This window comes from Dermacentor albipictus, chromosome 6 (genome assembly GCF_038994185.2).
Source record: "Dermacentor albipictus isolate Rhodes 1998 colony chromosome 6, USDA_Dalb.pri_finalv2, whole genome shotgun sequence".
NCBI classification, from domain to species: domain Eukaryota; kingdom Metazoa; phylum Arthropoda; class Arachnida; order Ixodida; family Ixodidae; genus Dermacentor; species Dermacentor albipictus.
Genome location: NC_091826.1, coordinates 66660346 through 66682968, shown reverse-complemented (window position 1 = coordinate 66682968; position 22623 = coordinate 66660346). Strand labels below are relative to the sequence as shown.

At 47.8% G+C, this 22623-nt stretch overlaps 1 protein-coding gene across 2 annotated transcripts in view; it reads right to left on the bottom strand.

Moving 5' to 3' along the window:
- LOC135916931 (phospholipid-transporting ATPase ABCA3-like) overlaps positions 1–22623 on the bottom strand; it is a 98014-nt gene that overhangs the window by 4942 nt on the left and 70449 nt on the right. For both annotated transcript variants that reach the window (XM_065450379.2, XM_065450370.2), the window contains 4 exons: positions 18476–18729; positions 12470–12616; positions 5391–5549; positions 2362–2543 (listed from right to left, as the gene is read on the bottom strand). In XM_065450379.2, the coding sequence (XP_065306451.2) occupies positions 2362–2543; positions 5391–5549; positions 12470–12616; positions 18476–18729 (742 nt within the window). The remainder of the gene's footprint in view (positions 1–2361; positions 2544–5390; positions 5550–12469; positions 12617–18475; positions 18730–22623) is intronic.

Sequence of the window (22623 nt, the reverse complement as noted above, 5' to 3'; positions counted from 1 at the left end):
CACTTCACGTCTTCGCTGCAGAGCGACAAAGGTGCAGCGTAAGGCAATGCCACCGAGACAGGCCGATCACCCAGTGGTGAGAAACCTCACGGTGATCAAGAGCTTCGGCGCCACAGCACATGCGCAAATGAAAGAGTGGCAATGTGGGCTTGCCGGTTATTCATCTTGAGAATGGTCGGTTCTGGTACAGAGAAGGCACGGAGATAAGAGAAGACACTCGAAATAGACGCACGCGGCGCTACTTTCCACAAAACCGGGCTCTTGAATGTAGCTCATGGTACATGTATTTCGTGTGTCTTTTCTTGTACCTGTGTGTTCTATGCGCCAGAACTCGATCTTCCCAAGGTACAGTTATGCTTTGTTGTTGATCCGGTTCTCGTATGGAGGCTATACTCAATAACCGCTCCTTACAAACGGATGAACAGAAGACGTCCCGCGCTTTTATGAGATTGTAACTTATGCTGACGGCAAACCAAAAAGTGCATTACGTGACTGATTTGATTATACGTGATTTGTGGGCTTTAAGGTCCTAAAGCAAACATGCGACTATGAGAGAGACCACAGTAGGAAAAATGCGGGTTCATTTTGAGCCCTTAGGTTTGTTTACCATGCTCGTAAACCTTAGTACAAGGACGTTTTTCAGCCTTTTTTTTCTTTTATACCTCGCCCAAACGAAATACAGCCTATATTCCTTAGGGAATAAAGAATTGACCTTGGGCTGGGCAGCAGAATGCCACAAAATAAAAAAAAATCCGCTCATATGGCTGTGTAAGAGCCAACAAGCCGTAAACTAATGTTTGAAGAAACGCCAGGCGTTTTTGCAGAGCACAAGCTCTAGTGCTTATTTGCCCTCTATCGCATGGCAATGAACGGGTAACTTTGGACCCCAATGCACATCACTAAAGCAAAAAGCACATTGCGCATCATTTCGTGCTCAATTTACTCAGTGGCCAGTTAGCTTTGAGTGCATATCGACGATCAGTCACAGATTCTCAGAGCAGAGTGTAAAAAAAGAACTGTTGAACTACTTGGTTTCAGAATCGACGTCGACGATTGCAGGGACCATGGGTTTGGAACGTTCAAGCAGTGAAATTTTCGAATCGAATTGAATATGAACGTTTGAGAAAAACAACCCCCCAACATTCCATCAAATATAGACTATTTCCTCACTTTTAAAGCAACTTGCAAATTTATGTTGGTGTGGAGTTAGGTAAAAAATTAAATCAGGTTTATATACATTGGCACATGCATGTAGTGCCGAACAGGTGTAGGATTCGTAAATGATAAACTGCTTTCAAATATCCGGTAAACAATGGCAATGACAGTAATGAAATAAGGAAACATGGTGTTACCGGGTGTACGGTCGTCAGCAGTATGAAGGGGAAGAGGAAACTTTTTTAAAACGACGTTAACTACTTATGCGTGGGTTCTAGTCAATGAATTGGACTTGTGACAAATGGTTTTCCTGTTCAACATTTACTCTCATTGAACGCTTTTATTTCGGTAAGAATTTTGTGTTCCCTTTCACATCGGTGGCAACTGAACATGCAGAGTCACATTCGTTAAAGGAGAGAAATGGCACACTATAAAGCACGGCACATTACTTTAAGCGCAGGAAAACATGGTGAAATCGGTTAAATAATGAATGAGAACAAATTCCTAGACAGTCTGACTAAAAGATTGCCATTCTTCGAATGATTGGATTGGAATTACTGAGGACAAGTGATGTCCTCCATGCGTTCGCCCAAATTAACTGGTGCCCCTGCTATACGACCGCAGCGATCCTGCTGCAGAAACATTCGGAACAGTTATCACATTCATCGTTCCGTTTCCCTCGTGACAGGAATAATTGTTTTTATCACTTAGTAACTAGAACAAAGCGAATACTCGACATCTTAGAGTGCATTCGCGGATCGAACGGAAATTCAGTAGCAGAGACTGTTCGATCCGCATTCAAAATCTTGAATAGTCGGACACTGCCGTGGACTGTGGACATCTCGGAGTGCACTGTGACATCTCGGAGTGCTTCCTCCGTGACAGACTAGAACAAGACCGCTGTTTAAGCAGCTGCCAGTGGGGACGTATATTGGCGTTGCCGGTTTTATTGGGAGATCTGCACGCTTTAGACAGTAATGAGAGCCGACGTCATATCTGCAACTCTTACGCCATGCTTCATTGTCCTACTGCGCATAACAAACGTGAGCTCACCAGCATGATTTTCTCGGTCAACGTAGCGTGCTATAAAAGCCGGTTCCCAGTGCCCAAGAATTTCGCAATACCGACCGATAGAACTGCCGACAGATGTGAAACCGACGTGAGCTGCTTCCTATTAAAACCCGCGCACAACGAAACGACGTGTACCTGTACGTGCCGACGAGGTAGTTGGCTATCTCCTGCAGGCGGAAGACGTACAGCAGCGCTCTCAGGTACTCGCTTGTCATGGGAACGCCTCGGAGGCGTCCGAAGAGCCGCAGGGTCTCGTCGCCCGTCAGCATGTCCAGCAGACCGTCTCTTTGCGGACAGTAGCCAATGTAGCGCCAACACTGCGACGGGAGCGCGGGTAGCGATTCCCGTGATGCGACGTCATTAGAGTCCCCGCCCTTAGACGTTTGCAGCTGATCAGGCTATACCGGAGCCGTAGATGGCTGTAGCAATGCTGGTACCGATTTCTTGTAATCCTTTGTACAACTACTACATCCACGAAAAATTACCTTTTGTCACGTGAATGGTCTCGTCGACGAAAAACTATAAAACGACTCCAGGTTAACCATTATGACACTCCAAGGGCTGCACACCGACCATTAAGAAGATTGTAATAGGTCACTGCAGTGTTTCTTTATTGTGGTCTCAGGTTAAACGCAGCCTCACACGGTGTCACTATATGCGTTGCAGCTGCCGTACAGCTCTCCTGTATTGCGGTATTCCGCAAACGCTAATACGTTTACGGACACGCTGAGACTCTATTCCGTTTACGCCTTTGCGTCAAAAGTCGACAGGTGACTGCGTGTGGCACTCAAACTGTCTGCGCCTCGACTTATGCGGCTATAATTTACGAAACCAAACACTCTAATCGACAAGATGCTAAAACAGAGTTCATGCCCGTTGAAGGGAAAATACATTAAGTTCTGAGAATCGTTGCTGTGGCCAGAGTGCGCGCTCTGACTTCTGAGATAACCGGGCTGTTAGCGGCAAGACGCAGCGCCTAGCACCAGTAGTTTGGTACCATAGGTACAGGCTACCAATAAAGAGAGACCTGGCGAATTTTTTTTTCCAAGTGGAAGCCGTATGGGTTTGTATTTCAAAGCCGGATCTACTAGTTTATCATCTGAGCAATCCTCCACATCTGCAGCTTCGTCCTTTTCTACAACAACAAAACTATAGTGTCACGTGATGAGTAACTGCTTATTCAATCATCAAGGTCATCACAACTAAACAACGCTATCCTCGTAACCCACATCTTGTTAAGACGACGCCGTTTCAGATTTGAGTTTTCTAACACAACCGAGCAATTCAAGTGTCTCGCCAAATTTATAAATGTTATAGAGTTTCTGCATTCGCAGATTATTGTTGCAACTTATATTAAATCTTTGGAGAGCGCAGCTGCCAGAAGAATGCCTAAACAAGTGAAGAAATAAAACCCCGTTTCTGAACCGTGCACTGTGTGTTTGTCAATAGAATAGCCCTGCTAAATAAATGAATAAATAAATAAATAAATAAATAAATAAATAAATAAATAAATAAATAAATAAATAAATAAATAAATAAATAAATAAATTATATGCAAGCACCCATATGCTGATCAATGGAATAGCATAGCTCCAGCTCACCGATTCGCCCAGCACGCGGTCAGGTTTAAGACATAACCCGAGTTGTGACATTGTGAGGGCCACTGGTCAGCCGACAGTATGTTTGCACCATCTGCCGCCTCCTAGGGCGCTATATTTGCCACCAAACAAACATTGCTAATCTTTGTTCTCGGTACTCAGTCGTTGAATATGGTACTTTTTCCATTAAAATTACAAAAAGCGTTTATGCACATTACAGTGTTTCTTTAAAATAATCACATATCCTCCTGAGACCCTAAGAAGGCTGAAAGACAATCCCTCTTCAAGTCGGTTCTTGCTTGCCAGATGTATGCTACGAATGCGATAACCTCTTCTTTGTTAGTCAAGAAGCCGCAGTTTCGCCCGAGAGGGGAAGCAACGATTGCAAAAGCAGATCAGCAGATAACTATATGAAGAAAGGATAGTAGTTTTACCGGTCGTATAAACTTGTAAACATTCGCTTACTAACTTAACAAGCAGGGTGTCGCGGGCGCACTAGCAATCATGAACACATCTCCCTCGATGACCACGTACACTCGCGGTCAAAACGCTTGAGTGAGAAACCGCGCCAGCAGCAGTAAACGAATTGACCTTCGGGCAGCGAGAAGCGAACTAAATGACAAGAACACAGCGCACGCAGGGCTACCAGCTCTCGGCGCACTCTGTCCCTATCCCAGATCACTTTCAAACTGGGGCCCACGCAGCCGCACCATACGCAGCCGCCGCCGGAGTAGAACGACACCATCACCCCCCCCCCCCCCCGCCTCCGTACCTTGGGCGCGATGGAAGGCGGCGCGCATACTGCATGCTTGCCTCCCTTGGGCGGGCACGTGATTTAGCCACCATTGACGGCTCAACCTCACACGTTTTCGCTGGCACATACAGCATATATGGCACATGACGACGATGTTATCGCACTTGGACGTTATGCGCAACATCACGGCAACGACAATGACGCAAATACGCTTGGATCGAGTGTCGCTAAAATTGCTATCCTAATAAAAAACACTTAAATGCTGAAAGAACCGTTTACATGTAAGTAGAGAAGGTAACCGTCTCCTGATGTTTCCTGTCGTTAAAAAAACGTTTTCTTTGTCTAAACACAGAGACGAAGGTGTGACATTGTGTGAATCGGTTGGCGCGTTGACGCAACACACTGGATATTTGTGTCAAGCTGTGGTATTTAAAACGCACTTCACGGGTGCTAGTCGTCCTGTGCGATCACAAAAGAATGTTCGCATCATTATCAATTTTCGCGAGAACTGCTGCGAAAGGGTGCCTAACAGACCACACCTACACATATTCAACCCCACATTTAGCCGAGTTTATATCAGGGATCAATATTTTACGTAGCCGCTTCGTAAAGAACATTGAAAAAGATCAAAGACAATGAGCATTATGTACGAGGGGTCACAGGAGGCTATTGCGCTGTAGTAAAGGGGGGGGGGGGACCAGAACGTCGACGATTATCGTAAGAAAGGAATAAGAAAAGACTTGCAATGTCGACAGCAGTGGGCGTGGCAAAATTAAAGCGCTGAATTCGCAAACCTGAGCCAAGGCGCTCACCTGCTGCCTCTCGCGGACGATAGAAAAGTTGGAAATGACCGCGTCGCCGTGGTGTGGCAGAATTTCGCCCGTGACCAGGCGGAAGGTGGTTGTCTTTCCCGCACCGTTGACGCCGAGCAGGCCGAAACACTCGCCGGCCCGCACTGTGAAGGTCAGCCCCTGCAGATAAACCCATTACGTGAAGACCGATCTGCAGTGTAGAATTATTCACACCCCCAAAGAGAATGAGGGTGAAGTAGTTTAAGTTCATTTTCACCCTTATTTTCCTGTTAATAATGTAAGGGTGCGAGTTTAGATCGATTTGCAGCCCTGTTCACTTTTATGGATGCAATTTATTGTACAGTGTACGATGCCCAAGCAGAATGATACGCACATCGTTTCTGTCGGCAGATACCGCAGACGGTATTCGCAGTGGCTGCGAAGACACAGTGCAGTTGTACTCTTACGGACCCATTTCAACTCGCAACAGCAGAGAAGTGGTAGCTGTACGATAGCTGGAGTGTGTCTTCCGTGATACACATAAATAACACCCGTGCTTGCAGTTTGCGGCGGCTGCTGCTGCTCGGTGGCCATCAGCCGCACCGACCTTCAAGCTCATAGTTCCCGAACGCAAAAAACCAGTCCTACCTTCTCGCGTCATTTCTACGACATACGCCGTGGCCTTCCAGCTGCGTTATCTCTGACTTTCACGATTTCCTGAACCCAAATTTTTCTTCATCCATTCTTAAATACCCACACAACATGATTGCTGAGAACTTGGAGATGCCACTGCGTATAGACTACTTCATCCCTTTATGGGACGGCGTATATTTTTGCAATATTCATTATATTTTTTCGCGTGGTATGACTGCATCGAGTACTAGGTAATAGTTCACAAATTTCACTTCTCTACACCAAATGACTTATTTAAAAAAATGGAACGTATTTGTCTCACTAGCACCAAATAATATTACAAAAAGCGGCATGCAGATGCCCCATTGACCCTCTAGGGTCTATATGCAGAATTATCCCTGCCTACTTGTCTCGTAAAAGAAAAACGCTTGAATTTTTTGTATGGTATGTATAAATAGGGTGCTCACAAGTACTTTGCAACTAATTCCACTGCTATACAACACACAGATTACTTTTATAAAGCCGGACATTTGTCCCACTGGCCCTCTAGGGTTTGAATGAGAAAAAAATTGCATGCAACCAGCCCCCTCGTAATATGCACCGAAACACGTCGGGCAACGTGGCACAGAGGAGACCATGCAGAAAAAAAAAATATTGCGCGCACATCTCGTCCCGGGTCGACCACCACCAGTATCGGAGCCTTTTCTGCACGTGCGCGTTTATTCCTGTGCATTCAGTAGGGCAAGTATTGCGAACTCGCTATTACCTCAAGATACAAAAATTGGCGCTTATTGCTAAGAAAATATATAATTATATATACAGGAATAGGAAATAACTTATCGGGCATCTTCAGAACTTTCTTCATCAGCAAATGTGAGCCATATCCGGGAAGCAGTCCAACAATGAAAAAAAAGAATACTTTTTTTTCGGGCTCTTGCATGTTTGTCGCCAGTTAGTACACACTCCAAGAAACTAGCCTCACATAAAGTGTTAAAGCCTACAGAAAGAAGACAGCAACAAACAAAGCGGATGAATATGTGTCTGCCGGTGAGAATATTTTCTGCGTACCTCACAAAGTGAGACGCGTGAGTCCCATTGTCCTAGAGAGGGTTATAGAAGCCCTGGAATGTAACTATTACGTAATGCGGACATGGGCGTCTTACAACTATAGAAGCAAATGCATGGTACTACAGTCGACCACCTTTGTATGAAAATAGTAATATTATAAAGGAGATTTATTGGGGTTCATAGCAACCGTTGGTTCTAGGATGCACTGAGCAGTTCGCGAGCTCAAGCCTCTGCTACGCGCTTGATGCTGCCAATGCTGCTGACAGTGTGCGCCGGTTCGTTATCTTCCTTACAATGGCCCCATCGAAATAAAGCAACCATTCTGGCGACTTAGTTTTGTGGAAGGACGGTAGAATGGTGATACGGCTTTAGACGCTGAACGTGAACGACTTCGCGGTTACGACGTTGCATGTCGGACGGCGGCGTTAGCGGCTCAACCAGGTAGTTAATGGGTGATGTTCTCTCGAGAACGCGCTATGGCTCGTCGTACTTCGGAAGGAGTTTTGAAGCGAGCCCAGGCGTGCGGTGTGGCACTAACAACCAGACGAGAGCGCCCGGGAGAAAAGTGGGAGTCGAGTTCTGGGCATCGTGAACGGCTTTTTGACGGTTCTGGTCGTCCGAGGTGAATCGGCGGGCCAGCTGGCGACATTCCTCGGCGTGTCTGGCGGCTTCCGAGATCGACAGGCATTCTGATGGGTCCGGCCGGTAGGGCAGAATTGCGTCGATTGTGTGCGAAGGATGACGGCCGTAAAGAAGGTAAAATGGTGAGAATCCGGTAGTGGCCAGAGCTGCGGTGTTGTAGGTGTAGGTAACAAACAGAAGAACTAGGTCCTAGATAGAGTGATCAGGTGAGACATACATGGCGAGCATGTCACCAAGAGTTCGATTAAAGCGTTCCGTGGTACCGTTAGTCTGTGGGTGATAAACAGTGCATTTACGATGAACAATAGCGCATTCAGCTATCAGTTGTTCGACGACTTCAGTTAAGAAGGCGCGGCCTCTGTCACTTAGATGTTCGCGTGGACCTCCATGACGAAAAAGAAAACGTCGAAGTATGATATTGGCGACCTCCTGCGCTGTAGCATTTGGTAGAGCAGCAGTCTCTGCATAACGAGTTAAGTGCTCTACCACAACGATTATCCACCTGTTGCCGGTAGGAGTCAACGGAAGTGGCCCGTAGAGATCTATGCCCACGCGATCAAAGGGTCAGGGTGGACATTGTAAAGGCTGGAGTTCACCCGCGGAGTTGTGCGGTGGCGCTTTGCGGCGTTGCCACTCATGACAAGAGCGGACGAACGTTCGACCGAAATTGTACATTCCCCGCCAGTAATAGCGGTGTCAAAGTCTTTCGTAGGTCTTGAAGACTCCCGCGTGGCCACACTGAGGGTCGACGCGGAACGAGGAGCAGAGCTCTGATCGCAATATTCTCGGAATGACGAGTAACCAGGTGCGTCCCTCTGGAGCATAGTTGCGTCGATATAGTAGGTGGTCTCGAATTGCAAAATGAGGAACATGGCGCCGAAGCGTACGTGACGCCGGAGCTTTCGACGTATCTAAGAGAAGGTCTAGCAGAGATGCAGTCAAAGGATCATTACGCTGTGCAGCAGCGATAGTGTCAACGTCCAGAGATGATAATGTGCACTCGCAGGAGGAGTCATGACTGGCTTTCGGGGGAAGCGGCACTCGGGATAGCGCGTCAGCGTTGGAGTGATTTCGCCCGGAACGGTAAACCACGCGGATGCCATATTCTCGGATTCACAATGCCCAGCTGGCAAAGCGGCCCGATGGATCTTTGAGCGTCGACAGCCAACATAGTGCGTGGCGGTCGGTCACTACGGCAAACGATCGGCCGTATAAATATGGGCGAAACTTGCCAAGCGCCCAGACAATGGCCAAACACTCCTTTTCTGTAACGCTGTAATTGGTTTCCGCCTTGGTTAACGTGCGGCTCGCGTATGCAACGACGTATTCTGTTTGGCCAGGTTGACGCTGTGGCAGCACAGCGCCAACGCCTACACCACTTGCATCGGTATGGATTTCGGTTGGCGGTTGAGGGTCAAAATGGCGAAGAATGGGTGGCGTCGTGAGAAAACGGCGCAAGGTTGTGAAGGCGTCGTCACACGCTGGAGACCATGATGACAGATCTCTAGCGCCACCAAGGAGCTGCATGAGAGGCGATATAATTGACGCAAAGTTTCGAACAAATCGCCGGAAGTAAGAGCGGAGGCCGATAAATCTGCGTAGCTCTTTCATAGTGGTAGGTTTTGGGAACGCAGTAACAGCACGTAGCTTCTCGGGATCCGGGCGAATGCCCTTCTTTAATACGACATGACCTAAAATTGTGAGCTGACGAACAGCAAATCGACCCTTCTTCAGGTTAAGTTGCAACCCGGCGTTGATCAAGCAAGTGAGTACGTGCTCGAGGCGGAGCAGGTGCGTTGCGAAATCAGGGGCGAACACTACAATGTCGCAAAGAGAGCAAAGACAGATTTTCCATTTGAGGCCACGCAGAACATTGTCCATCATTCTTTCAAACGTAGCAGGTGCGTTGCAAAGTCCGAAAGGCATTACGGTGAATTCATACAAGCCGTCTTGTGTAACAAAGGCGGTTTTCGGGCGATCGGCCTCTGCCATCGGAACCTGCAAGTAGCCTGACCGCAAATCCAGCGAAGAAAAGAACTCGGCTCCCTGCAAACAGGCCAGAGCATCTTTGATTCGTGGTAATGGGTAGAAGTCCTTCAGCGTGATCTTGTTCAACCATCGAAAATCAACACAGAAGCGGATGGAACCGTCTTTTTTGTGACGAGGGCCACGGGAGAGGCCCATGGGCTTTGGGAAGGTTGAATGACGCCTCGACGGAGCATGTCATAGACCTGGTCTGCAATGACGCGACGTTCCATAGCGGAAGAGCGATATGGTCTTTGTCGCAGCGGTGAGTGAGAACCAGTATGGATGTAATGCTCGACCATCGATGCACGGCCAAGAGATGTTTGCGCAACGCCGAAAGAACGGCGGAAGTGCTGAAGGATTGCGAGAAGTTGAAATCGCTGCGAATGCGTCAGATCTTCGGCGATGAATGGGCTGAACAGACCAGTCCATGTTGAGTCTGGTACGAAGAGGGCACTCAGTTCATGCGCGGCAGTAGAAGGCACTTCGTCGAGGACGGAGACAATTCGTGTTGAATCGACCGACTCGACGTAACCAAGGCATTCGCGGCGGAGCAGCGATAGCGGCCATGAAAGATGATTCTAAATGGGCATCGTGCTTTCACTGGCGGCAAGGTCAAGAGCTGCAACGGGCAAAGGGAGCGCTTTTCGGGTAACAAAGTGATGAGAGGGCATGAAGAAGACCGTCCCGTCGGATATGGTACTACAGAAGACTGGTACGAATACTGAAGAGCACAGGGGAATACAGGTGTCTTCTTTCGCGACAATTTTATCGGCAGGATGAGCATCGACGCAGGCCAGGTCACCAAGGTGGAAAAGTTCAATCTCAGTACGAGCGCAATTGATGATGGCATAGTGGCGTGAGAGCAAATCCCATCCTAGAATTACGGCGTGGGAGCACGATGAAATAACTATGAATTCAATCATGTACAAAACGTCCTGTATGGTCACACGGGCAGTGCAAGCAGCGGTACTGGCCGTTCGAAGCGACAATCCAGACAGAAACGTCGTCACTTTACGAAGCGAACGGCAAAACCTGGCATCCATAACTGAAACAGCAGCACCGGTATCGACGAGGGCGACTGTAGCGACACCTTCGAAAAACACATCAATGACACTAACAGGTAAAGGAGGAGGACTTCAGCATGTCGACGCTTCCGCAGTTCTTGCCTCAGGAACTGCGTTGTCTAGTTTCCCTCTTCGTTAGAGACGGGTCGTCGACGCATAAGGGAAAGCGATCGGCGACGTAGGGAGGGTGATCGGAGGCGCTCGAACCGAGGACGGCGATGAGTCTGGGAGCAAGCTGGTGATGGGTCGAAGGGTCCGTAAGGCGCATTTGAATCAGGCCGCACATAGGGCGCTCTGCGATAGTCATCGAACGCCTGCGATCGGTGGCGACAGAACCTTGCGACAAGACCGGGATACCTGCATGCGAAGCATATAGGGTGATTGTCCGGCGTACGCCACGGGTTAGCAACGGCAGTGGTGGTCCAGGGTACGGGAGGGGGAGGTCGGTGCACAGGCTGCTGGAAGCAACGCACGGGCACAGTGCGAGGGGCCATTGCAGCAACCGCAGCATAAGTGACTGGTGTAGTCAACGACATCCTGCTGGTGAACAGCCGGCAGTGCTTCCACGACCTCTTCATGGATCACGTGACGGAGATGAGACAACAAAGTGCTGGCAGACTCCTGAGGGACTGACACGAGAGATATCTGTCGTGCGACTTCTTGACGCACGAAATCCTTGATTTGGGTTATAAGATAGGCTTGTTCCGGGCCGGTGGTCAGGCTGCAGGGTGAAGCCGCATTTGGTGTGGGATGTCACCTTGTCAGAGCTCGCTGCTTGCGTAATTCATCATAGCTCTGGCACAAGCTGATCATGTCGCGAACAGTGCGCGGGTCCTTGGACAAAAGCATCTGGAACGCGTCATCACCGATTCCCTTCATGACGTGCTTCATGGCTTATGCTTCCGTCATGGCAGCGTTCCCGCTCCTGCACAAATCTAGAACGTCGTCTATATGGCTGGTGACTGTCTCACCTCTGTCCTGTGCGCGTGTACGCAAACGCTGCTCGGCTTGGAGTTTCCTGATGGCATGTCGGTCAAATACTTCTGTAATCGACGTCTTGAACGCCGACCACGTTCGGATATCCCTCTCATAATTTCTGAACCAGGGACTGGCTACGCCCGCGAGGTAGAATGATACGTAAACCAGTTTGTCCGAGTCATTCCATTTGTTGTGAACGCTCACCCGTTCGTAGGAAGACAGCCACTCTTCGACGTCGTTGTCGTCGGTTCCGCTGAAGATAGGAGGCTCCCGCTGGCGAAAGGTGCCAGCGCAAGGGACAGGTGGAAATGGAAGAGTCTGCTCGTCAGCGTCCGGAATGGCGGAGGGTAGCGTCCGAGAACGGAGTTCCAGGATGGTAGAATGGAACGTTACCCAGTACCTCCACCGCTTATAAAAGAAATTTATTGGGGTTCGTAGCGACCGTCGGTTCTAGGATGCACTGAGCAGTTCACGTGCTCGAGCCTCTGCTGCGCGCTTGATGCTGCCGATGCTGCTGACAGTGTGCGCACGTTCGTTATCTTCCTTACAATATACACGAGTTCTGTGTTTGTGTGATACGACGTGACCGTGCCTAAAAAATTAGAACTTCTTCGCAGACAAGCCGAAGACGGCTGGTCCCACAAAAAGGAAACAAAAACAGCGCATATATATCACGCCAGAACTTACCTGAAGCACAGGAACGCTGTCGATGTAGCCGTAGGCCTTGTAGAGGTGATCCACTGTCATGAAAGGGTGCGATGAGGTGGCCGGCAGGTCACCTTTTGCCAGGGCCGCCACCAGCTGATTCTCAAGCACCACATCCAGGTCCCCCTCCTTGAGTAAATAAGTCGCAGGGGTAATGCGTGAGGACAGAGCGACGCTAACAAAAGGCGTGCCACACGCAACGAAGCGGGTCAGTAAATCTTATCGTGATAACAGATTGAAACAACTTCCACGGCACAGTAGACAGGTGTGACCGCATTTGGTTTACGCACGGAACGTTGTGAAGGCAGAGCCTAAGCAGCAAGGACGTCACAGTAAATAACACAGGAAGCGTATAGTCGAGATACATGGCCACTCAGGTTCGACCGTAATCTTCGCTTCAATTTTCTAAAACTCTTTTAGTGGAAAGTTCTCCGCAGCGATTACGGAGGAAACTTGTCTAAAGCAACAACGTTCACGATCAGCAATATATTTAGTGCTAATAAAGAAAGTCGCCGTTACGTCCGAAAGGCGACGCAGCGATTGCATTGCAATTATACAGCAATGTGAAATACGGATATAAGGTTGATCGGCCGTAAAACCTTGTAAACGTTCACTTACTAAATAAATTGACAAGCATGGTGTAACGCGCACACAAGCAAACATGAACACATGTCACTCGATGGCCACAGACAGTCGCCATAAAGAACCTAGCGCCACGAAGCGTAACAGCAGAGCGAGCGAATTGACCTTCGTGCTACCTCTAGGTTCAACGCGAACTAAGCGGTGAAAACAAAGCGCGCACGAAGCTATCAGCACTCTGCGCACTCTCTCCCCATGGCAGATTGCTTTCAAGATAGGGCACGCGTGGCCGCCGCCGGAGTAGAACGCACTTCTCGCTTCCACCCCCGCCCCCTCTCCGTGGTGCTTGCGCACGATGGAAGGCGGCGCGCATCCTCCCGGTCTTCCTCCCTTGCGCGCGCAAGATGGATCCGCCGTCGTCAGCTCACTCTAGCTCGATTTCACTCGCACATACATTGTACGACGCGCGCCCACGATGTTATCGCACTTGGAGTTTACACGGAACATCAGGGCGACGGTCACGGTGGAACTGCGCGTGGAGTGGCCGTATAATTGCTATGGCAATAAAAGATATTGCGACTGGTTCTAGTCTCAAGTTTCTTACCTAATAAACATTTCGTAAGCACTGACACATCTGTCTTGCTGAATTTCAGCAGCGGTGGTAAAGTGACTATTTGGGAGAGTTATTTCACTATTTCATTTATTTACCGAGATTGATATCGCTTACAATAGCAGATCCGAAGGACTTGTTGGAATCTACGCATAGCGAAGCTGTTCTGAAGCGGTTTGAAGCGTGCAAACAGATGATATACAACTCACGGCAACGAGAACAATTGTGTTTACTTTCACCTTGTGGAACATGTAATGTTGTGCAATATGTGCGCTTAGCCGCCGCAAAGTCACTACTTTCTCTTGCATCTTTGATAACGTGTTTTAGTGCGGAAACTATGTCTATTACTGCCTTTTACAGCAAAGCTGTATTTGGCTAGCCTGTCCATCCGTCCGACCGTCCGTCCGTCCGTCTGTCGCCAAACGCCGAAAACTCCTCAGGCGCAATCCCATGCGCATGCGCGAAAGGAAGTCGTGGCGGTGGCTCCGAATGTTATTTTATCAACCATGTTTATGATGCACGACCTTCATGGCTATATCGAATACGTGGGATGGCGCCGCTCCTTCACTCTCATTGGAGGGTTGAAAAGCATAATAAAAAGAAATAGTGTCGCCACCAATCGTCGACATTACCATAGACCTAGCCAGCTATCTTGTGCACGTTCAAAAACCCGACGTTCGATTGCCCCCGACGCGATTGGACTAGATTGGCCTTGGCCGCGATATCGGCGCAGCGTGGACAATCGCGCGAGGCAAAATCGAACGTCGGCTTTTCCAACGTGTACAAGGTAGCGGCCCTAGTGTGCTCCGACGGCAAGTGAATTGTATCCTTTCTGTTGGAACGGTTTGGAAATGAGTGCTGCACGGCCGTCAATGTGCTCACCAGGCATCACCTCTCCTCTAATAGATCTATCATTTGGCGAGAACGTGTCTAGCATAGCAGTACAACCGATCACAGTGTACCACAGCAACCACAAAGCTATGGTCACTGTGGTAATGAATGAAGTAAAATAAAGACGATAAAAACTAGGAAGTTGCGTGTATGTGTCTTTATTCAATCACTATAGGAATAACCATATAAATCAATATAGTTGTCAACATAGTCATCCCAAAGCAGCTTCGCTGGATATGATTCTTCGAGGAGTGAAAGGGCACTAAATTTTTTTTCAGGTTCATTATTCACTCACTTCGTATCTTACTCGTATAGTATTTTCCGTGCAACTACGTCGACCTTGTCTTCTTTAGTGTCGACACTTGTTTAAGAGGTCAGGACGGTAATTCCCAGAGATATCAGAATCTATTGTGCAATGTGTTTAATTTTCGACAACAATGACACTAATTCCGCAGGTACCGTTACTTTCGTCTACTCTACCACTAACTCACTTCTTTTTGGCACCAGCGATGCCGCCTTGCAGATGCCATTGCCTCCCGCAAGCACTGCTTAATCCAAGCGAACTCCCTCACTTTCTCCGAAAGTGCGCGCCGGTGTGGCGGCTTTGCCTCAGTATGGATATGCCTACAGTGGTGCATTCTTTACAGGAGTGTAGTGCAATGTGGATAAATTTTTCATTATATTCCCTACTGGGAGAAGCAGCGCCGTCTACTTCGCAACAAGCGTGTTTTTAACGCGAAAGCGTTAAGCGCCCTGTTCCGCAGAAAATGTGGCGACGGCATCTTTATGAGCGAAATCCCCCGTACATATTTTGGTACATATATACCACGCCTTCCAATATCCCATGCGGTATATGCGGGTTATAGTGCCACACCATTCTATCACCGTAATTGTTCATACCTACTCTTACATTCCGGACAAAGTTATTGCTCGGAATTTTCAGAATCACAGCCAACAAACAAATGACATGAAACCAAATAACGAAAGCGCATGCCTCTTATGTTAAATCTTCTCAGACTGAAACATTCAAAATTCAAAACAATAAAATAACCCTAGACATCTTTTTTTTCCCGCGCGGCTGTGCACTACCTCCGGGATCGGCCCATGCGAGAGGCCGCGTTTCTACCACGTAGCTCGCCTTCGTGCGTAGCGTTCCCCGCCAGCATTTCCCAGTGCACTTGCGGTTTACATAAGTTGGAGTTGCCGGGAAGCGTCAAAACCAATCAGGGATCCTGGAATGCTATCGTGTTCTACTGTTAAAGGCGAAACGTGAAGTGTCCTTAATTTTCTTTTTCTTTTTCTTTTTTGACACGGGATTGCGTTTGGGACTGGCTTTGCTTAGAGTGACGAGAACAGCGGCGAGGTCACCAAAAAAAATTTTGGCTCACGCTGGACGAGACGGTTGTTTCAATGCTATGACGCTGGGGTGCACTGGTATTTGATGTAAACAGCGCTGGTTGCGTTATTGCGGCTACAGTTCCTGTGCGTAAACATCAGGCGCTATTGAACATTGAATGTTTGATCAATTTTCTTCAGAAATGCTAGTCTCTTGTGCGAAATAAGGCTATATATTGAGGTCAGAAATGTCTGTTTCGTTTCACACCTTGGAATGAGGTTGCTTGAGCAGCTCTGTTTACGCATGCATATTTGACACTGAAAGGTAACTTTTCTTTCTCGCGTTTCCCGTTTGACTGTGCGAATAGGTATGTACTTGAACGAAAATACTAAAACGCAGATACCGCCTCGTTCTTTGGTAGTTTCCTTTTATTATTACTCCTGCAGCGCCGACGAGTCGTTATTGCTTAGCAGTGGTGCACGTTCACTTTTCGCTCACGTTCAGCGCAATTCTTATGTCTGTGTCGCATCCGTGACATGTTGCTGTAACGGTTTTCACAGCGAAGCAGTTAAGTGCTAGTTACCCCAGGATGGTGTCTGTGTGTAGGCACAAAACTCCCCATACGTGGGCCGATCCCGAAGATAGTGCGATGCCGGGCCGGCCAGCGGCGTAGTTGTAGTTCGCCATTACGGGGCCTACAAGCACAGCTTCACTGGTCATCTTTCTTTACAGAGTGGAAGGGCACCGAGTTTGTTTTTTTCTTAGCCTTTGACTACGCTGACGCGGGCGATGACTACAAGTTGTCGCAAATTTTTGCAGTCTACCCGAAATAAGAAAACCGAGCAGTCATAGGAGCGTGTTCGAATGGAGCCCAGGAAGCCTGCCACGGAATGACGATATCGCACCGATAACAAAGCTGCGATAACAAAATTATCCACATTGCACTACACCCCTGTAAAGTATGCACTGCGGTAGGTATATCTATATTGAGGCAAAGCCGCCACACTGGCCCGCACTTTAGGAGGAATTGAGGCAGTTCGCTTGGATTAAGCAGTGCTTGCGTGAGGCAATGGCATCTGCAAGGCGGCATCGCTGGTGCCATAAAGAAGCGAGAGTTGTGGTAGAGTGGACGAAAGTAACGGTATGGGTGGAATTACCGTCACTGTTGTTGAAAATTAAACACATGGCAAAAAAATTCGGCGCTTCCACTGCCCTAGTATACTAAAACATATTAGTAAACAAAGTTTCCGAAACGCCGCTACATGCACTTTAGCCTTTGCCAGGTGTCAATATAAAAGATCGTTCCCTGGTACCACCGATGAGTCCATCTACACGCAATAGGTCCACCTGGGCTCGCGAAGAAACAACACTGACGCGGAAAAATCGCCCTATAGTTCAGCTTTGGCGTTACTGTTGAGAAGTAAGCTATTTTGCGTGCGTGCGTGCGTGCGTGTGTGTGTGCGTGTGCGTGCGAGTGCGTGTGTGTGCGTGTGTGCGTGTGTGCGTGTGTGCGTGTGTGCGTGTGTGCGTGTGCGTGTGCGTGTGCGTGTGCGTGCGTGTGTGTGTGTGTGTGTGTGTGTGTGTGTGTGTGTGTGTGTGTGTGTGTGTGTGTGTGTGTGTGTGTGTGTGTGTGTGTGTTTCTAATGTGTCCGCACAAGTAACAAGTAGCGGTGAGCGCCGCTGCGACGCCTTAGAGCTTTGGCCGAATGCTGCCAGCTGCAGTCACCGACGCTTCCCTGAGTGACATGTGACTAAGCAGACTTGCCGATTTGAACGCCTTGTTGAGCTTAGATGACGTTAGATTTCCCTGGTGCAAAGAACGAGGAGCGGCTATCAAAATCGGCGATAAACGCCAATACTGCTTCACGGATTGGCGGCTCATAACATTTTTTTTGTCAAAGTACAAATCGTACGAAAACATCGTTTTGCGGCATTCCATTGATTCTATTTAATAAGGAAAACATTTATTTCTGTACATCAGCGTTTAGTTACCGGGAGAAAGTGCTTCTGCCATGTCTGTGCGCGATATCTACGCACAAATTGAAACTGTGCTTGTGCGTTGACGTGATAAATAATTTTCACCTCTGCACCTTCCGGAGTGGTGCAGTGTTAAATACAGGGCTTGTGCTGTAATTTCTGTTTTTTGTTACACTAAAATGCACTCTGTCGCTTTTTTTATTTAAAAAAATAGATACGGTAAGCAGGCGTCACGTTTTTCCCGCTTTCGAGCTGCTTTTCCTACCAGTACTCCCTTCCTGCGCTCCACTCCTGCGATCCAGCGCGACACTGGGTGCATGATCCGGCATTGCACTAGGCAATGGGTTCTACGATTTCCTATAGTATTGGCGCTAATTACACCCATGCCATCATAATTGGCTACTCTATGAATATTTCTAGCTACTAGTCTTGTTGAGACCAACATTTTGATACCTTTCGCTACGAAGCTCTCCAATCGCGACAGGGCCGTTTTTATTTCTGGAAGTGTTTGCAAGATACCCAGCTCACAGATACGGGAAGCCCATGTAAAGTCAGCAAAGACGATTTTAACTCGAAAAAGCACAAACAAAATTGCCTTCTCCTCCAGCGCCAGGCCCTGCGCGATGCCACCCGTGCGGCGCTGGGGCGACATGGCACCCTCGTGGTAGGCGGAAGGGTCCGGCGAGCTGAAGGACCGGTCCAGCCTGCGGAGCCAAGACTCGAGGCACAGCAAAAGCACGAACACTACCAGGCCCTCCACTGAGAGAGCGAGAAACTCGTAGAAGGCCGAGTATGGGTGCACGTCCAACGGATGGATCATGTACTCGGAAGGGTCCGGAGAGTCCACGTCTGCAAGCACCGTACACTCGTTGGACGTGCGTCACGAAGTACGTCACTTGCTAGACAAACTTTGCTTCACGCCATGATTGACATGGCCTGATTGTTTAACTAATTGAACGGTGGTATTTACGGTGCAACGATGTTTATGTGAAAAGTGCCTCATATCATTTAACGAAGGCAGAACTTGACATCTCTGTCAAGGGCCTACGAGCTGCGCATACGGGATTAAGTAGCGATAGGCATTTGTTCTGGTGGTGCCTTCTTCTGTTGACACATGTTCTAAATCTTTTATGCAAGAACAGCTGAAGATCAGAGTTGCTGGTGTTCCTCTCCTCTTTGTTTTTCTTCTAACAGGTGCTGTAAATATTGCATGAAAGTAACTCTCCCAGGACGTGGACAGTTTGTAATATTGATCGCGTGGTTCTGGTAACAGCACTTTCTTTGTATTGCAACGACAAAGTCTTACTTTGAGCGGGTAATCTCCCCGATCAACTTTTCACTCCACTCATGTTATCGATCCGGCGCAAGATGTGCTTGGTGTACCAGAACATTCGAGGACATTGTTACGGTTTGGGTAGCGATATTAGGTTGCGCACATTGTAGCATACATGGTCGAGCCATCGTGAACACCACGTTGAAGTTTATAATAACAGATATATATACCGGGTCTTTGACGGAACTGGAACTAAGCTGTCTTTGTTTAAAGGCGTGATAGACTCTAAGTCATCGACACCATCGGTATATTGTTCGTAGTTGTCTGGAGTCATTTGGAGTGTTTTTTAGAATAGGTTAGTTACATTTAGCACACATAACAGATACGCTACGCTGCGAGGGCTAGAGATACTTATCTCACAGCTCGCACGTCACATGGGAAAGATTTAGGTAGGCGTCAAGTAATCTGATGTAACAACAAATCCTACACCTTTTGTGCCATAAAACATGACCTAATTATCACATGAAAGGTACAACATATGTGAATGTATTTACCACCGTACGAGCGGAGTGACAGGTTCCTGCGACCAGCGGCCGCATCGCATCGCTTGCGGTCGTGATCAGATCAAAGTACGTTGCACACTGGAAGCGCTATGGAGCCCTAATAACACGTGTTTTGATGTGGTAATCTTAAGCCTCCAAGTTGCAGTTGTAAGTAATCAAGTGAAGTTGTTCCGCGGAAAGCATGCAGGACAAAAGAAAAACAATTACACTGGAAAAAGCGCGGACTGATATTTTAAGACCGCACTGCTTGCGAAGCCTCCTCATCGTCGCGGTCAATATTATGTTTGAAGCGGAGTACAGGGTCGGTGCTCTCACGCTGTTGTCGACTGCGAAACGTCTCCCCACAACGTCTCTAAAATACGAATGCGTCTAGAGGTGTATGCATGGCTGGATCATCGGGCGTGGCGTAGAGCCGTCCCGACTACTTTTCCGCAATCGGCGGATCGCGACTGAAACAACGCCAGCTGTCTCCTTGCCCGGAAGCACAGTCACATGCGGGGCTCGCGCACATGTTCGTCTCCTGACCTGCCTTGATGACGCTGTTATCACACAGCGCCGTGCCATCTTAAAAATGCATATATCTAGAACTGTCGAAGTGGGTAAAGAACTGTGATATGCTGGGAGAACTTCAGAGTGGGTCCAGGCTAGGCAGACGCTTAGACAATAGTATGATTGTACTAACTCCGTGCATAGAGATTTCAATAGTTCAAAATAGCGCTTTATGAGTAGCATTTCCAGATATTAAGGTTACCTGCGATAAAGCAGACAGGGAATAGGTAGGGGTACTCTTAAGCACGAAGGCGTAGACGACGACTTCATTGACTTGCTGAGGGAGATGGGAGATATGTAGAGACAACCGAGTACAAATCGTATGGGAAGGCCGGAAACGAAATGAAGTGGTGGACGTTCACCAAGGACTGAAGCAAGAATGTCACCTGTTTGCATTGTTGTTCCCGCTTTATGTTAAGGGCATAGAAAGACGACTATAAAACAGTGAATTTAGCTTTGATTTACCTTACATGCGTAATGGACAAATGGTGCAAAAGAACGTCGCTGGACTGATGTATGCGGACGACGTAGTGCTACTAGCTGACAATGCAAGGGATATACAGAGACTTGCGAATAGGTGTGGCAACGCAGGGACAATATAGGCCTTAAATTCAGCACAGCGCAATGGGAAATTATGATATTTAATGAAGAGACTTGTAATTACTCGATATAAACTCAACAGCAAGTCATACCCATAGTCAAAATTTAAGGAAATGCTCTTCTATGCATTGAAGCACATACCTAACTGGAACGCCAACGCATATCGTCGGACAATTTGAAAATTACTACTGGGAAACTGGAACAGCCCTAAGAATTCTTTCCGAGTATATACGCCTCACGGGCTCACCGGCTATAGTTCGTAGATTTAAATATGGGGCGTAAGATACTTCAATAAAGCGTTACTTAGGGTATTTAATTATATATTTAATTAGGCATTTTGATTTCTCGCAATACTAAGGGCTGCCTCTTCGAGTAATGTAGATCAAGGGTTAGAACTGTGCTGTCCATCAGAGGCAATTCTTAAAAACTTTTGGACCTTCTGAAAAAGAACACCCGGTATACAGCTTGACGTATACGTAAACAAAGAAAATAATGGGTCGAGCTTCCGCCAAGATAACCTTGAAGTACAGGGGAAGAGTAATGCAGCAATAATGAATGACAGAGCACTTTGGGGCCACAATATGACGGGGTGCGTGGAATTTGGAAAGAAGCAATGGTGTCAGCGCTAAGGTTTGCAAACGCCATTCTGTGCATAAAATAGGATACCTTGCAGGGGTTGGAAGTTAACCAAAAATTGCCGACCACGGCAAAACCACAAATTAGGCAGCACTGGTTGCCACGGTTCGGGATCGCTTGCACCCAGAGAAGCGCCGAACAAAATCGGTCTTGAAGAACAACTCAGGAACATGGATGAAAATAAACGGGCCACTAAAGTGCGCAAGTATCTGCACCTGAAAAGCATGGACACAGAATGGAGGAAGATGTCAAGAAAGTTGATAACCAAGTATTGGGTGACTGAAACTTCAAATAGGCAAACAGAAGTCATGAGAAAGAAAGTGGGAGAAACAAAGACACTGAACTGAATGCAAAAAAAATGGAAAAAAAATACCATGGAGATATAAAACAATGGAAAGAAAGAAATTAGAAAAAGAAATCTGTACAATGGCACAAACGAGGGTGTATTGCTATTTTAGGCTGGAGCTGGTTCCCTAAGGACAAAAGCATACCGGAGGAAACATTCGCACAAGGGGAGGCATGTGTCTGCTGCAGCAAGCATGCGAAGACCACTCAGCCCATCCCAATCGAATGCGAAGGTGCTCAAAGAGTGAGACCGGTAGGTAAAGTGCACCGTCCAGGGACGCTTATATTTGAAGTGGATGGAAGCATCAACCAGTCAACAGCCGAGATAAGCAACAAACGTTTAGAGTATTGGTGGATTTAAAAGCAGGAAAGAGATTGATACCACCGGATCCATTACAGGCATAGGTCACGGTGCAATGTAGATAGAGAAGTTTCCTATCGGGGCCCAATTCAAAGGGATGCCAACAAATCGTCGTCATGATCATCATGTTTCACGTTCTACGGCGAATTACAGCGTGACAGCACGGGATGCCTACCGAAAAGCAGGACCACCAGTTCTCCCGAACTCATCTCCCTCTGCTATCCACCCTCCAAGCTATCTAATACCTAATACTTCTTTCATACCTAATCGCCATCACCTTATTCTCGTTGCTCTCCAGTCCCGTTTTATTTCCTTAAGGCGCCCCAGCGTTAGCTATAACCCCAACCCTTTATGTTAATGCCCCTGGGTATTATAACAATTGGGTGAGAGTTATATTTCGTTTTGTATTGAAATAA